The sequence below is a fragment of the Ammodytes marinus genome (genome assembly GCF_949987685.1).
Source record: "Ammodytes marinus genome assembly, chromosome: 11".
NCBI classification, from domain to species: Eukaryota; Metazoa; Chordata; class Actinopteri; order Uranoscopiformes; family Ammodytidae; genus Ammodytes; species Ammodytes marinus.
This window is the reverse complement of record NC_137215.1, coordinates 22,416,380-22,432,869: the sequence shown is the minus strand read 5'-3', so window position 1 is coordinate 22,432,869 and position 16,490 is coordinate 22,416,380. Positions and strand designations below refer to the sequence as shown.

Genomic DNA, 16,490 nt, shown 5'->3' with positions numbered 1-16,490 from the left:
TGTGTGTGTGTGTGTGTGTGTGTGTGTGTGTGTGTGTGTGTGTGTGTGTGTGTGTGTGTGTGTGTGTGATTCTGGTACATGTGTAGCATTAAATGAGCAGATGTAAAGAAAAGCATCAGGTATCATTGCTGCACAGCTGTCTCTGGCGAGGCTGTGTGGCAGGACTATTACACAGTGCCGTGTAGATAGATAGATAGATAGATAGATAGCTTTATTGTCATATGCACCGTTACAGCACAATGAAATTTGCCTTTTCAGTACACACCTCTCCAAGAAACATACAAGACAGTATAGTACAGTCCACAAGTGGCCAAATCACTGAAAAGTTTATGTGATTGTGTGTCTGTGTGGAAAGTTTCATTGTGTGTGTGTTTGTGAGCGTGTGTAGCTGTTTCTTACTGGTCTGGCTCGTCACTGAAGAAGTAACGCACGATCCCAAATGTGCCTGCATCTCCGTCTGTAGCCTGGACAGAAAAACAGGAAACAAAAGAGTTACTTTTAAAATCATGTTTGTGTGCTTTATAATAGATTCAGCTTCTGTTCTCCATCAGTCTTTTCTCCTCATGCACATGTTAAATTTGTCATGCTGTTTCAGGATTAATATGCAAATGTATTTTCATGAGAAAAATGCAAAACTCTTGAAATATAATGTTAATGTCTGATTAGGCGTGGCCGCCTTTTCAGAAAGCTATTGTCCCAAACAATCTTATGTCCACTATGTGAAGTTCATAGTCACCACGGGTACAAAGTGCTGTGAAGAGGTTCGCAATCAGTGAGGGTTGTGTGTGGTTACAGTGTTTTTAATGGTATGATGCAGAATGTTCTTACTCAAACAGCTGTCTATGACTGTTGACTTTAGGTTAAAACATGCTAACCACACTTTAAGCCGAGGTGTTGATTAGAATAAATCTGATGGTAGAACTGATACATCCATGTGCCCCGACACTGCCTTTTGAAGCGGCAACAACTTACTGTCATACTGTTGGGGTGTCAAGGAAGTGCAACATAAAGAGCATCACTTTCAGGAATCTTGTACGTTATGAAACGCCACATTAACGCAATCTGTCTTTGGAAGCACACGCAGTTTGTATGTGCACATAAGCACTGACGCGTACACACACACAGGGTGTTGTGATGGCACAGATGGATCGTGGCTGGAGAAGCTGTTGTAATAGAGTTTCACTTCAGTGGCTCTGCACTCAGTTTAAAGGGCCAAGCTCAAACGTGTCTGCAGCCTGCTCCGTCAACCACGATGCTGGTCACTGTGATTCAGTGATGCCCTCTTACCAACCCTATTATGAAGGACTTTGTGTCAGTGCATGCCTTTTTTTTGCATATGTCTGTGTTATATACACTCAAACATTTATGAGAGAGTGTGTGTGTTCACATGTGTTGAATGATATGAGTCTGATAGGAGGGTCTATATACATAAGCAAAAGGGCCAACATGTGTGTGTCAATGCTGAAACTACATTTCTTGGCTGTGAACGTGGATGTGTGTGTGTACACATTTTAATGTGTTAGGAAGAATCTGTGCCTATTAAACTGAATGCCTTTATGGTTTTGTGTGTGTTCATCTGTGTCTGTGTCACTCTGTGTGCGTGTGTGTGTGTGTGTGTGTGTGTGTGTGTGTGTGTGTGTGTATATGAGTGCTCATCTACGATGCCTCTCACAGATGGGACAACGGCTGCAGCCATCAATGTGCATTTTCCCACTCAAAAAAATAAATTACACCATGCTGTTTAGCTCGAGCCTCGTAATTTTACAGAGATCTTCCACCACCACATTGTCCTGGATGGCGAATCGATGTTTCTTTTAATGTCTGAACGTTCCTCTAGCTTTGCTGTCAAGTGCAGCCAGGCGCATCCTGCTGAACGAGTGGAGAGTGGGGAAGCACTAAATACACGAGGAGGTGTTTGGGACTCCAGTCAGGTTCTTATATTAACCTTTGAGTTTTCATTTGTCGTGTCTCAATGACCTCATCATTTACTGCCACTCAACTGCCTCTACATCCCTCTCTCTCTCTTTCCATTTTCCCTCCCTCCCATCCCTCTCTCTTCCTCCTCCTTTATCTTCCTCTTTTTCTTTCTCTGTCTTTCTTTCTCTCTCATCCCTCCATCCCTAGCTCCGCCTCCATCTCCACTGTCTCTCTCTTTCTCCTCTACATATCTCCCTGAGCACACTCTCTTCACCCTCCATGACTCCCTCCCTCCTTTTTTGCTCCCTCTCTTCCCAGGTGAGTGACAGGCCCATAAGTGCTCCAATGATAGCGGTGGGGGTGTTAGCGTGACAGCTATCGAGGCAGTGACAGGAGCCCGGGAGCTAATACTGCCTCTGCGGCCTAGACCCACTCTCGCCATGACGAAAGACAGAGAGAGAGAGAGAGAGAGAGAGAGAGAGAGAGAGAGAGAGAGACGATAGCCATCACCCAACCCCCTCCCCCCCACCCACAATTCATTCACCAACCCGCTTCCTTTCTCCCAACAAACAATCACCATGACAGTAAAGGCCTAGTCACTTTGCCAACTACTTGCCAAAGACTTTTTTAAACTTTCAACTCAAGCGCAGAAGGACCCGCAGCAGATGGACTGTAGAGATTGGGTTAGAGCAAGGGATTTTTTGCTATAACTTTTTTTACACCATGGGCCCAAATCCGTAACTCCAGGGTATTACGCATTCGCCCCTCATCAGCCATGGTAGCTTAATTTTTCTTTTGCGGTCTGGGAATATGAGGGGACGGAGACGTTTGGCGAGGTGGGGTGCGTAGGGAGGGAGCGTGTGCGAGATTTAATGAGGAAAGAAATGACATGGAAATAAGCTGGGCAATGCGCCGAACTAATGTGCCTAATAACCTCACTGACAATTACAACAAGCATTTAAAGCACTGCAATTCATAAGGGATAAACTGTTTATATGTCACGCAAGTAATGATGATGGATTCATAAAACATCTCTTTTTAGGGACCCTAAGGACAGACTGTGCCATTCACTGGAACAAAACCCTGTTGGTTGATTACCTGCTCTCTCACCGTCAAGATGACCAGAGATAATACGATAGCAGAGTTTGTCGTAGAATAATGCTGGGCCCAGACTGCAGTGATAAAAAACTGATAAAAAAAATAAACTCTACTAAAGAGCTGGGCACTGAGGTATCAGAGAGAGTCAGCGTTCTGATCAAAATCCAAACTAAGTTGTTAAGGAGTTTTCTGCCCAAAGAGTCGGTGTGCTGCTGATTGCCAATATAAACTCTGCAAACCCTTGGGTCCTCAGGCAGTAACTACAAAAGAGAAATTAGTTCTCAGTTGACCAGTTTGGTTAAATGATGTGTTGCTTTCTTTTCACAGAGGCGAAAGCCAGCAGGCAAACACAACTTTGTGTGTGTGTGTGTGTGTGTGTGTGTGTGTGTGTGTGTGTGTGTGCGTGCATGTTTGTCGGTATGTTTGTGTCTGGACCCGTGTACCGACCGGTGTGCTCTTTTTATGGTCATCTGTAGTATGTAGTTATAGTAAAAAGAAAGAGTATGCGATTTGGAACGCAGGGTAGATATGTGTGCTGAGTGTTTCTGGATACAAAGTATTGTGTGTGAAGGCGAATAGGTTTGTGCGCATGTGAAAAAGGATACACCTGGACATAGCTGCACACTGTTTCCAGTTTCATTCAGTCTCGGGGTAAATACTGTATGCACCAAACCACTTACTATCATCTAACTAGATTTTTTTCAGAAATTAGAGCTTTCCCTCTTACAGTAGTTGACAGTGGTAGTGATTGTGTATGTGTGTAAACTGGGTTTACGGCTGGAGTGGGGCTACAGGAGCAGATTATCAGCGCAGCTATCTCCCGGACAGCGAGATAGGTTAAAGCTGCACGGGCTTTTCTATCTTGAGTGAGCTGGAATTTGAATTGATTGGCTCCTAAAATTGCTTTTTCTGCAGGAGCTTTGAGACGCATGGAAAAGGAAACCAATTACTGGCTGTCAAAGCCCACTGTCAAAATAGAGATGACCCTCAGTCCTAACACAGACAACCTCTTCTGTCTCAGCGTTGCACACATAAACACAATCGCAAGAGAATAGATAGCAAACATGCATCCATCCTAATGCACGCACGCACGCACACACACACACACACACACACGCACGCACGCACGCACGCACGCACGCACGCACGCACGCACGCACGCACGCACGCACACACACACACACACACACACACACACACACACACACACACACACACACACACACACACACACACACACACACACACACACACACACACACACACACACACACACACACACAGTCATCATTGTCTGACGGACAATGATGAAGACACTGTTGTCAGGTTATACTTCTCAGCTGTTGTTAGTTAGACTCATGTATGCTCCTTTAAAGTCTGTCTCACTCTCACTTTTTCTGTATCTGTGACAGGCTCACAGATCAATCTGTACAGATGCTATACAAGTGGGATAAAGGGAACAGTTGTTTTTTCAAATGAGCAATATTAAGTGCCTGTGGATCAGCAGTGTGGAGGGGTTTGTGGCTCCCACTGCACTCAAAGGTACCATGGGAATCTACTGCGGGGTGAGACGGATGTGTAAATCACTTTCTTCAAATCATGCCATCATCCGAAAAACTATGCAATGATAAGAAATACTCTTAGAAGTCTAACTTCTAATAACCTTGTATTTTACATAGAGGACAGACTGATAGAGGTCAGATGATATATTTGGGTGCAATAAAAAAAAACTTATGGCTGAAAGGAAGGTATAAACAAAAGCATGATTTTAACTTTTCTTTTTGTTGGGTATTGGCCTTGCCTCTTTCCTTAGTAACCTTCTCACTCTTTGTTTTTATTGATAGAAACTACCATGTGAGCCTGTTTCTACTTCTGATAAATACTACAGTGGACGATTCAGAGCAGAGAACAAGCCTGGAAAAAGCACAGCACATCTGGCCGCACGATGGGGCTACTCAGAGATATGCACAAACACTTGTACAACTTAAGAATTTATTCATGCATTCTCCCTAATTTTTATTTGTGGGAACTGTGTGAAATGATGAAAATCTCGAAACCTCTTCAGGAGAGACAAGTTGCAAAAATCTCTCGCTGGTCCCACAGCTGTGACCCAGTGCACCTGCGGGTGTTGATGGGAGCTGTGTGTGTTTTTTTACTGCGGACACTTTAGTGTAATGGCGATGGCGAGTGTGTGTTTATGACCGCTTTATTTCTCTAAAACATTAACGAGCAGGTGGGGGAGCTCACAGCGGCGGCTGCCTGCCGACAAGGATTGAACAGTCTGTTTCTATTATCTCCTGACCACCCAGATAACAGCCAACACAAGCGCGCGCACACGCACACACACAAAAATCACTATAATTTTTTTTAAAAAAGTGGATACTATTGCAACAGAAGAGTCTGATAAAGTGGACTTGTCGTACTGTGACAGATTGCAAGATAAATTTGACTGTATCCATGCATACACAGCCACTTTATCATGATTCCGACCACATGTGGACCAATGGGGGAAATAAAAAAAGCAGCTGTTACCTTTGCAATAAGCAGGAAAGAGGGGGAGATGGAGAGAAAAAGAGGAAGAGAGAGGACTGTATTGTGGACTTAAGCCGGAGACAGTTTGAGCTGCCAGTGAAAAGGCTTAATGCAGATGCCTCTCTGTGGCTGGCAGCTTCACTTTGCCGACAGGCCTCGGTCCTCCCCCTCTCTTTCTCTCTCTCTCTCCCCTTGTCCCTGTCCTCAAAGATGAAGGAATGAGATTAGCACAAGCAAAGAGAGGATGTAGGGGAAGATCAGAGACAATGAATTGCAAGGGGAGAAGACAAGGCAGGTGTGAATGTACATAGAATTTAAGATTATGGGTGGTGCTGAAGTCAAGAAATGTCCCAATCCTAGTCTTTGGACACTAGGAAAAATTTCTTGTGTAGCTTGTGTTGCAAAACTTGTGAAGTATATTTTTTATCAGGATTGCCTGAATGTAATGGATGAATGGATTAACAAATGAATAAATAAATAAACCAACAGAAAGCAATCCTTTAGCTCCACTACACAGCTCCCAACTCTGTTTTCATCTCATTTGGCTTTGGCAGCTCCCTAGGGGAACTGATAGTGAGCTAACTCAGGGAAAGTAAATTTTTTCCCTTCTACTTCCCGCTCCCGCTTGTTCGTCCTCTGCCCTGCATACCCATTCACACCCTGTCTCACAATGTCAGGACACCCATGATAAGCGCCGCATTATTAACAGTGACACTACGTGCACTACCACATGCAGGAAAGAGCCGAGCATCACCCCTTTTATTACACTAATGAATTACAATTACTGTTGTGACTATTATCCAGTTAAAAGGGCCTGTCTAAATAGCAGCGGTGGAACATCCTGCAATCCGTAATTTATAACCTTCTGCTATAGAGGCATTTATCATTGTGCCTTAGCCCTCACACATACAGCATCTGCACACAGCGTGGCATTGGAGACAAACCTTGTGTTGCATCTGATAATGTAACAGATGCAACACAAGGTTTTATAGAAGGGAGATCAACTTTGAAAAGGAAGGGAAGGTGCAAGTTAACTCTATACTCCTCTATGCACATCAGACCTGCATATATCCTCATTGGAATTATTCATAACCACTAAGGTAAAGCCTATGGGTAGAAAAAGGCTAGACAGAGTCTTATCCAAGCATAAACAGACAGGGAACAACAGAGTGGAATCAATGCAATGCACACCTGGATGCTATTAGCAATCTAATGGTTAAAACAGAGGAAAGAAAAAAACAACACCAACTGAGGGCATAGTATAAATAAGAAATGAAATGAAGGCAAATTCTCTGAAACCAAAGGAGAAAAAATCAGAGTGATTCCAGAGATAGAAGCAGCTGTTGCAGTGTCTAAAGTCTCCAGGGTAAGGCAGAGACAGAAAGAGAGAGGGAGGCAGAAAAGGACCCAGACAAAAGAGTAAATCACAATAAATATTTATAATGATAAGTAATGCTGCAGACCGTAAATATTTAACAGCCACTGCCTGTGTGCGTGTATGTGTGAGTGGTCCTATGTTAAGCACAAGTGTCCACAGGGATGCAGGAGCGGGCAGTGAGTAATGCATTGGCTAACATTGTACATAAGCTATGATCAGATGAGCTATGCATATTAACCCAAACAAAGCATTTCAATTACATTATCAGATTGCTTGTTTGGCACTTTTTTTTAAAAACAACTGGGAACCAACATGCATAATTCCAATTAGCATTAGCATAGGAATAAAGTGTTATGTAAACATCATCCAGGTCCCTACCCTCCACACACACACACACACACACACACACACACACACACACACACACACACACACACACACACACACACACACACACACACACACACACACACACACACACACACACACACACACACACACACACACACACACACACACACACACCTACATCAATGACTTCCATGAGTTCACCTGAAACTCCCACACTGCAAACATGTTCCTCTCTGCAGTTTGTCTTGTCTTTTTATAACAACTGGAATAGAATAGAACTAGAATAGAAACCTTTATTGTCATTATTCAATGTACAACAAGATTTAAACAAGTTTTATCTTAAAGTGCATAAAAATACAGACATCCACAAACAACATCCAACCAAGATTCAACTAATAAAAGCTAAAATACTTGCCGCGGAATGTAGATATATATAACATTAACTAAGTAAAAAGTAACTAGAACAGACACGTGATTAGCTTAGCTTAGCATAGAATTAAGACTTAAAGGCCTACTTCACCGGTTGGAATATGAAGGTGTATTGAACTCGGAGATCCTATTTAGTATAAATGTGCAAAAAAAAATTAAATCGGATCATCTTAGCCTGAGAAAAGGCAGAAAGAGTGTTTTATGGTCTCACTGTCTAACCCTACAGTTTCCTTCTTGTGACATCACAGTAAGGGTTAGGATTAACAGGACAGCTGGGCCAAGGGAAGACTAAGGGAAGACTGAGGGAAGAAAAACCTCATTCATTATATTATAATATTTATTCTATAATGATATAACGCTGGTTCCGTATGGGTGAAGTATTCCTTTAAAGCAAGGCTGTGAGCAAGGCTAGCTGCTTTCTGTCTTCACGCTAAAGTTAAGCTAAACGGATCCATTGTTGATGCGTAGACACTATTGACATATCAATCATCTACTCTCGGCAATAAAGCAAGTAAGCATGTTTCCCAAATATCTCTTACTATTCATTCAATTTATCCATTTGTGTGTGTTATTGTATGGGAGGAAGGCTGGCCAGGCCCCCTTGACAGATAAAGAATGAAATAGTTGTCCTCCCTTTTGGTAATAACACATCATTTGGCCACCATCTGCTGCACCTCACAGCCATCTGACAGAGAGCAACAAGAGGCTAGACTCAGACGAACAATCTGGTAACATTGTAATGCCTTGAGTTGTTCCCCGCACTTAGACAAGCAGAAAGTTTGAACTGCTAAAAGAGATGGAGTGAGACAGGTACACAGGCAATTAGGAAAATGAAAAGGCGCCTGTCATTTGAGAAAGTCAAAAGACACTTCAAAGCACATGCAGAGAAACATCCTAGCATAAAGTATAGAAGAAATGAATTGAGCACAAATGTTATACAAGCTCTGTAATTAGTGAACCAGGTGTAAAGGGCCTCAGGCATTCATTTTGTCACAATTAACACTTAAACTCAGCATGCCTTTCTGCAGTTAGCGGGTGACATAATTTGTTCTTAACAGTGGAGTGATGGCCAGGTTTTTTTATTATTTTTTTTTACTGGTGCCCACTCACAGGTGTGTGGGCTGAAAAATATCAACGCAAGCCTGAATGTAATCAAGGCTAGTTTCATTTTGCTCTACCCTCTAATTTAAAATGTATAGACAGAACAGGTGATTTATTTAAAAAACTGAACCATTACATTCACGGTGTTTTATTTCTCAACTTTCACTCCCACTTTTGCCTGAACAATACAAGGTTGATAACCAAAAGTTTGACGGACTTCAATTGTTTTTGTGCTTAACTTTATACAATGCAGTGAATGGGTGCAATGTCCATTGCTGAAACAATGCCTCAGTGTTCACACAAACACAAGGGAAGCGACTGTGGCTTGTTTGATCAGAACATACTGACTAACTTACTAATTAACTAAATTATGACAGAACAAAGGTAAACACGTCTGTACAAACACACACACACACACACACCAACATATTTGAGCATAGGGATGTGTGTGCATCTATTTCCATTTCTCAGCCTCGGAGCATAGCTCTCTGAGTGTTTTTTTTTATATCACTGTGTCTTTTGTCTCCAGAAGCATCTCACAGGGCTTGAATTCCATTGTTGTTTCTGTGTGTATTTGTATGTCTGTGTGTGTGTGTGAGAGCGGGTCACAATATCAAAAACCTCATCTAACAGTGTATATACACACACACGAGTGCTGCCATCCGTGCCAGTGCAGTCTTCACAGAGAGCAGTCCCATTCTATTCTATGTACAGCCTGTTCACTCTCTCTCCAGCCAGCAATCAAGATTCCACGGTGGGCCGCATGCTCCAGCATGAGGCCAACATCAGCCAGACTTATCGGTTATTAGAGTGCCCTGCAATCTCCATTTCATGAGCACCCAGTCTATAAACACTATTGATTTTCACACTGTGCTTTTTTTGCACGTGTATCTAGTGGATTGTGGATTGTGGGTGTTTTATCACAAAAATGACTGGTAATGAATAATAATGCAGAGATTCGGGGGGAGATGGTCACAGATTTTTTTTTCTCTGATTTAAGAGGTGGTTGCTGGTCAGGTCAGAGACAGACAGTTCTGCTGCAAGGCACTCTGGGAAGATGAGGTGGCGAGGCCTCAAGGACACTTCAGCAGAGAAACTAAGCAAAGGCCAACAGACCTGGGCAGGTTGAATAATGCAACATGGTTTCTTAAGCCCTGTTCTAATTGGATACGTTTTACTGAACGTCGTCCTGACATTTTCATACTCTAAAATCAAAACTTAAGGTATTTTAAGATCCGATAATAGTAATTCAGTTTCAACGGATAATTCTGTAATGCTATAAAGTGTTTCTATTTCTGCATATAGCAAAATTATTGTCTACACTTACGAACACAGCAAGCAATCGTAGTACGGGACACCCCTAAAATGACTTTATAATTAATCTGGCTTGCATTGAGGGCTTTTGGATGATGTTGCAGTAAATTTAACCTTTATTACCTAAGTAGAATTCACTATTGTGTGGCCCGTAAATAATGAATGATCATCTGTCACATCTTAAAGATGCCACAGTACTAGACATTCACAGGATATCAGCCTCAGTTAACAGTGACCCAATACAGCTGAGCAAGTGTGTCATTTGTGTTCATTTTTCACTATTATTAAAGGCAACCTACATTGAGTCACCATTAATAACTCACATGGTGTAGACTCAAGAGAGTGCTGGGTCACATGGGATACACAAACCATCCAACATTCCAATCCTAATAAAACAAGCCCCATAAAGGTTACTAGTAGATGTCTAGGTTTTATTGTATTCTATTTGGATTCCACTTACATTTCTGTTCATAGATAAATCACATCAACAGTCCACCTTGTGAGTAATGTATCATATTATCGTATCTCAGCACAGTCTAACAGTGGTTTCCTCCGATACTCACCAGGATACGTAGCAGTGATGTTCCAGTGTCTGTGTTTTCAGGAATGCTGATGTTGTACAGCGCTTTGCTGAAGATGGGCCGGTTGTCGTTCTCATTGATGATCTCAATAAAGATACGAGCAAAACCCACATGGTCGGACATGGACTCGTTGGCATAAAGCTGAGGAGAGACAGCAAGGATGATTTTTGCACTAAAATATTTCAATGTAATGCTTTGATATTACAAATCAAACTGTAGTATTAACATTGGTTTATGCAATTTTTGAAAATTATAATTATTTGCTTTGGTATTGTGTCAAAAAGTAACTGTCATAAAGAACTGACTCTTTTAAAGATTTGAAGAGCATTAGAGTTTGAGTGGGGCACCCTCTGGTTCTGTAAATGACTCAGGGGTTAATCGAGGTGACACAATACCAATTTCACTGTTCAAACAAGTCTGCAATGTTGAGAAAGTGAGATAGCCCAAGTCCGACTGAGCCTTGTCTTCAAATAAATAAAAACAAGTTGCAGGTAGCATAATAAAGCTACATTCAGTTGTGTTGCTAAGAATGCAGTCTCGGTCCAAAGTTAATTCAAGGACATTCTCACAGAAGGACAATGTAGCTGCTTGTCTCCCACAACTCACTGCTAGGTCATCGAAAGAAGATTGTCTTATTCCACTTTGTATCTCTGTATAAAACCAATCCAAACATTTCTTCAGCAAGTTAAGCTCCTATGTAAGCATCCTACTTCTATGACAAGTTAGCTAAAAAGCTGTGCCTTGTGAAAGGGGTGGGGGGTGATAGCTATTGTGTCCCTCCTCCTGAGCCCTTTGTATTTTTTAATTAGTTGTTCATTCATTAGATTATTCTCTCATACTGTCTGATTACTTTCAGAATAGGTACTGGAGTCAGTCCCAGCACTCACGCTCTAAACTGTGTGCATCCGAACATTTATCATGTTTCAAACTCACCGAGAAGCTGTAGCTGCGGATGTGTTCGTAGTCCAGGGGCATGGCCACCCTCATTCTGATGTCGGCACGCCCCTGTACCGCTGTTGGGGAGATGGTGAAGTACTCTGAATTGTTTCCTGTCAGATACACCTGGAACATGCTGTTTACCCCCTGCCACAGAGAGGAGAAAAAAGAAGAGGGAACAAAGAGAAAAAGAGGTTGTTGAGAAATAGCAAGGGCAGGTGATGGGCAGGTGATGAAATATGCTCTATCTAATCTATCAGTAGATGATCTATGCTATGGTATATCTATTGGGTTTTAATGAGTGGTCATTGGACAAAAGGTACATTTTAAACAAAAGTACAGATATTGAATGTTTATCATGCAATAAGTTGGTATGAAGATTTGCCAAACCTGGTTACTACCAACATATAACACACTTTTGTCTTACATTTTAAGCATTTAGATGATTTTGGTACCCAACATTACTTACACTGACATTGACAGTATAGAGACAGTAGATTAATAATCACACATTTCAAAAGCATTCAATATTAAGAGGACAAAAGTCAAGATGTTGTGTCCTGACCATTTTAGCATGGTTAAATGAGTACACATATATTTACTATTACTCCTATTCTTTTCACAAACTGTCTGTCACATTGCATACCATCAGTTCATTACATTATGAACAGTGTTGAACACTTATACAGAAACAGTTTTAAAGAGTCTGCTGCATGAAAATAATTTTTCACACGGGAATAAGACGTGGGGATGCTAAACCTCCAATTGTTTCAGGGTTCAGGAAACACTTTACCGGGAGAACGTACAATTTGCATTACAATGGGAAAAGAGAAAAGGCAGTGAGGGAAACCATCAAAATGTGTGTGATTAAATGGATATGACAAGGTTAGACCGAAAAACAGACATAAGAATTAAGTTATAGCCCATAACGACACGTTCATTTCGTCTCATCTGATTTCCTTTTTATCTACATCAAGTAAAGCCTGCACTGTGCTGTTTCACATTACATGAATGGCTCTTTTGAATGCAAAATAGGAGGCGTAAATCCCCATGCACTGCCCACGGACCTGCATAAAGTGTTTGTGACTGGAATGGTAGTGCCATTCGGTCAGCCAGTGAAAAATGTGGATACATTGTGCTCATCACAGTAGCTGTGTCTCAATTAAGGGGCAGCATCCTTCTAAGGCTGCATTTGAAGACCGATTGCGTCATAGCGGCGCGTCAAGGCTTGTCCCATTTCGAAGGCTCCTTCATATGCGGCCGAGAAATGCAGCCTTCGTTTCACGGTTTTGAAGGGTCCAACAGATGTATCCTTTGCGGCCCAACATATCCCAAGATTCATTGTGGTTTTTTAAGAGATGGCATAAAATAAAATAAAAAAAATAACAAAACAGCAACGTGTTGCTCCATCTTCTTAACGTTTATCTTCCTTTCTTTTTTTCTTGTCTTTTCTTTTGTCCTTCTTTCTTCTTGTACTTTTTTTCTTTTCGTCTGGTAGGCACCTTTTTTTTTTTTTTTTTTTCCTCCGTTGACAAGGCTGTCTCCGTTGGCAGCAATCAGATTTAGAAGTATAGCAAAGATTATGAGAAATTCTGCATCTTTTTCCTTATTCTTCCTTTCACAAATCCTAAGTGCAAATGAATCAGGAGTAAAAATAAGCCAGGTCAGGGTGAAAAAAATGACATCACAGAACCTGAGCAGCCTGTTGCTGTCTTGAGCTGAGAAAAAACCTCTCTAGATCCCTCCTGTCTTGATATATAAAGCTGCAGGGTGGATAATCATGTAGCCATTGTGGGAGACAGAGAGAAGACGAGTGCGGTGGTCGATTGGCATTACGCTGGCGGTTGAAATAGCCCTCCTTGTTTTTGTTTTCATCTCCGGGGAGAACCATTGTGGCTGATAACTCCTATTTAAAAGACCATCCAATATGCAGGGATGTCACCTCAAACTGCCCATAAACGTAATTGCCCGTCCATTTGTTTTCTGCCTTGAGAAGCCCCCGATAAAAGCACCCTGTCAAGACACACGACTGCCAAAAAGTTCAGTGAGAAGTTCCCGCCGCAAAAAGTTTTATAAACGCTAACCAAGCAGAAGAGGATATGAAGGCAGGGAGCGAGAGAGAGAGAGAGAGAGGGAGAGAGGGAGAGCGAGAGATAGAGCTGGAGAGAGAGAGGGAGAGAGAGAGAGAGAGGGAGAGAGGGAGAGAGAGCTGGAGAGAGAGAGAGGGAGAGAGAGGGAGCGAGAGAGAGAGAGAGAGAGGGAGAGGGAGAGAGGGAGAGCGAGAGAGAGAGAGCGAGAGAGAGGGAGAGAGAGAGAGAGGGAGAGCGAGAGAGAAAGGAGATTGCGAGGTAACTAGCACTTGTGTCAGAGTCGAAAGAATTGAAATGTCTGCCTATAATCCCACACACTTGGGGGAAAAAAAGCACGACTAAAGCGCACAGGTGTACCAGAGTGTGAATGAGTGTGTGGCTCTAACCCTGACACGCAGGTTTCAAAAGATCAAAACAGCAATACGAAACTGCAAGACAAAAAGCATGGCATAGTTTCTACTTCTTGGAAATGATGTATATGTGACACTGTGGCAGCAGGGGTCACGATGCTAGACCGGTGGAGTGCAGGCAATCTCTATTTCTCCATCACACAACTTGAGAACATAGCTGCATTTGACTTTTTCTTTGGTGTGAACCGCTGCTTCTTTGAGCCCTTCCTGACACACTTTGTTTTGTTAAGGCAGTGAGCTGTGGCTGGTAATGGACTGGTTGTGCGGGAGTGCTTTGTAATGCGGCATCTATGGTGAATCTGGATAAAACAAACTCGGAATTACCAATTGCCATTGCCTCATTTGAGGTGAGTAATCTTAGCTTGGAGCTACTGGAATGTTAAACGGCTGGGTGCCTCCAAGGACTGAGTGCTGCTTTTGGTAGTGGTGGGTAAAATGTTGCCTGGGGTTAGTTAACGACCAGGTAGTTGGACTGGAGTGCTGGGTTCATTATGAGAATTGTGCATTGCCTCGGTAAGAACACCTAGGAAGCAGTCTACTTGTTTAACTCTCTTAATTTTTCAGTATTTCCTTTACATTAAACTGTAGATCATGCAGATCTCTGTGTGTGTGTGTGTGTGTCTGTTTGTCTGTGTGGTCTAGGAAGGAAATAAAGAAATACTAATCAGTATTACCCATCACACCCAATTACATCCAACATCTTAACAACGCCAGCATTAGCACGAGGGTATCTTCTCTATTTGTTCATCTGAAGCACTGCTATTGTATTACACAGGCAACATGTTTAACTGCTAGCTCTTTACTTGTTGCAAACCACATCTAAAACAATAAACCTGACCCAAATTAACCAGCGTTTGTCTTGTTACTTATTTATCCTCAGTGTTGTAACATATCACTGCTCAAACTTAACTTAACCCTAATCGGATCTGTCATTTTTTTATTTTACGTTTTTAAATCGGAGTGCGGCTGCATTCGTGTGATGCCACTGCGCTGGTACATCATCAACAGCTAGCCTTGTGTACAGGTGGTAACCTACGGAGGGATCTCTTAACACATGCCAGGTGTCTGGGTCATCCCCCCCACCTGTGTGCACCAACACTCTACCAGTACTCCCCTCGTTGCCTCGCCATTTCAACACACCATCTTCGGAATGGATAAATAGGCTTGCTGCTAAATACTCTAGCTATCTCCCTCTCTCTCTCATGGCTGCTGTTCCCCGTTTCTTGCTGCTCCACCAATTATCCAGACTTCTTGTTTTGCTCCATTGCGAAACTGTTCAACCAGTTTTTTCCTTCGCTCCTCTCCTCTCCTCGTCTGCTTGACTGTCTCTCCTTCCTCTCCACCTTTTTCTCTATCCACTTGACTTGCAGTTATCTGTCAAATTCCACCCTGGCGGCTGCCGTGCCTGAATCAATCAGAGTTGACTAGCTTTCGGCTTATCTGCACCCCTAGGTGATTGATTTTCCTCGTTAGGCATAATTTGATGCTCTACCCCATCTCTTCCAGAGCAAATTAAATTGTAGTCGAGTCCGCTGCGCGCCGGTGTGAGCGAGCTTGTGCACGTGTGAGAGAGGAAAGGAGAAAGTGCGGGAGAGAGACAGAGTGGCAGAGCAAGTGCAAAGTGAAAAAGTGTTTGAGTTATTTGTGTGTGTGTGTGTGTGTGTGTGTGTGTGAGTCACCATAGTAGGTTGATAGATACAGCTAATGGGAAGTGGCGGACAACACTAAAGCACACTAATGCGTGCTGTTGTACACTGCTGCTGACAGTCCATTCATACACGCACTGGTGCAGCGCAAGCAGTTTCATGGAGTGGCTGTTGTTCTTTTTGGCTGCTGCATTTATAAACAAGATAAATGTATGCCTAGAAATGAAAATACACACTACTCACATGAAGCTGTACTTGCTGTCTTTGTAGTAAGATCTTATCTGATGTAATCAAGAGTGAAAAATGTCTTGCAAATGAGACTGCTTTTCCTAATGAATACTTTATGGATGTCTCGTGTCAAAGCCAGTTGTTAGTCTTTGAAGAACCTCGTTAGTCCCTGACAATGCCAAGATGTTCATTAATAGTAATAATTACTTTATTTGTATGAACAGTTAAAGACATCCTTATTGGTCATGATCCCAATCTGAAACCTTAAATATTGGGTATCTGCTGATACCGTGTCCATGACAAAGAGCACTTTAAACAAGATTCATTTTGGCCATTTGTCAACTTACTCATGGAATTAGTGTTATTAAGTGTCCGCTGATATGATGTGCTGCTGTGGATTTAGATCCTTTTAATCGGTGAAAGAGTCAGTAAGCTCCAGCTAAAGATGAGAAGCTGCAAGCTGAATATTTAGCACACCA

General features: G+C 42.3%; 1 protein-coding gene across 2 annotated transcripts in view; it reads right to left on the bottom strand.

The window, feature by feature from the left end:
• Positions 1–16,490, bottom strand: part of cdh23 (cadherin-related 23) — a gene marked incomplete at both ends in the record, with an annotated part of 156,132 nt that overhangs the window by 60,543 nt on the left and 79,099 nt on the right. For both annotated transcript variants that reach the window (XM_080036207.1, XM_080036208.1), the window contains 3 exons: positions 400–464; positions 10,684–10,842; positions 11,635–11,784. In XM_080036207.1, coding sequence (XP_079892333.1) covers positions 400–464; positions 10,684–10,842; positions 11,635–11,784 — 374 coding nt within the window. The remainder of the gene's footprint in view (positions 1–399; positions 465–10,683; positions 10,843–11,634; positions 11,785–16,490) is intronic.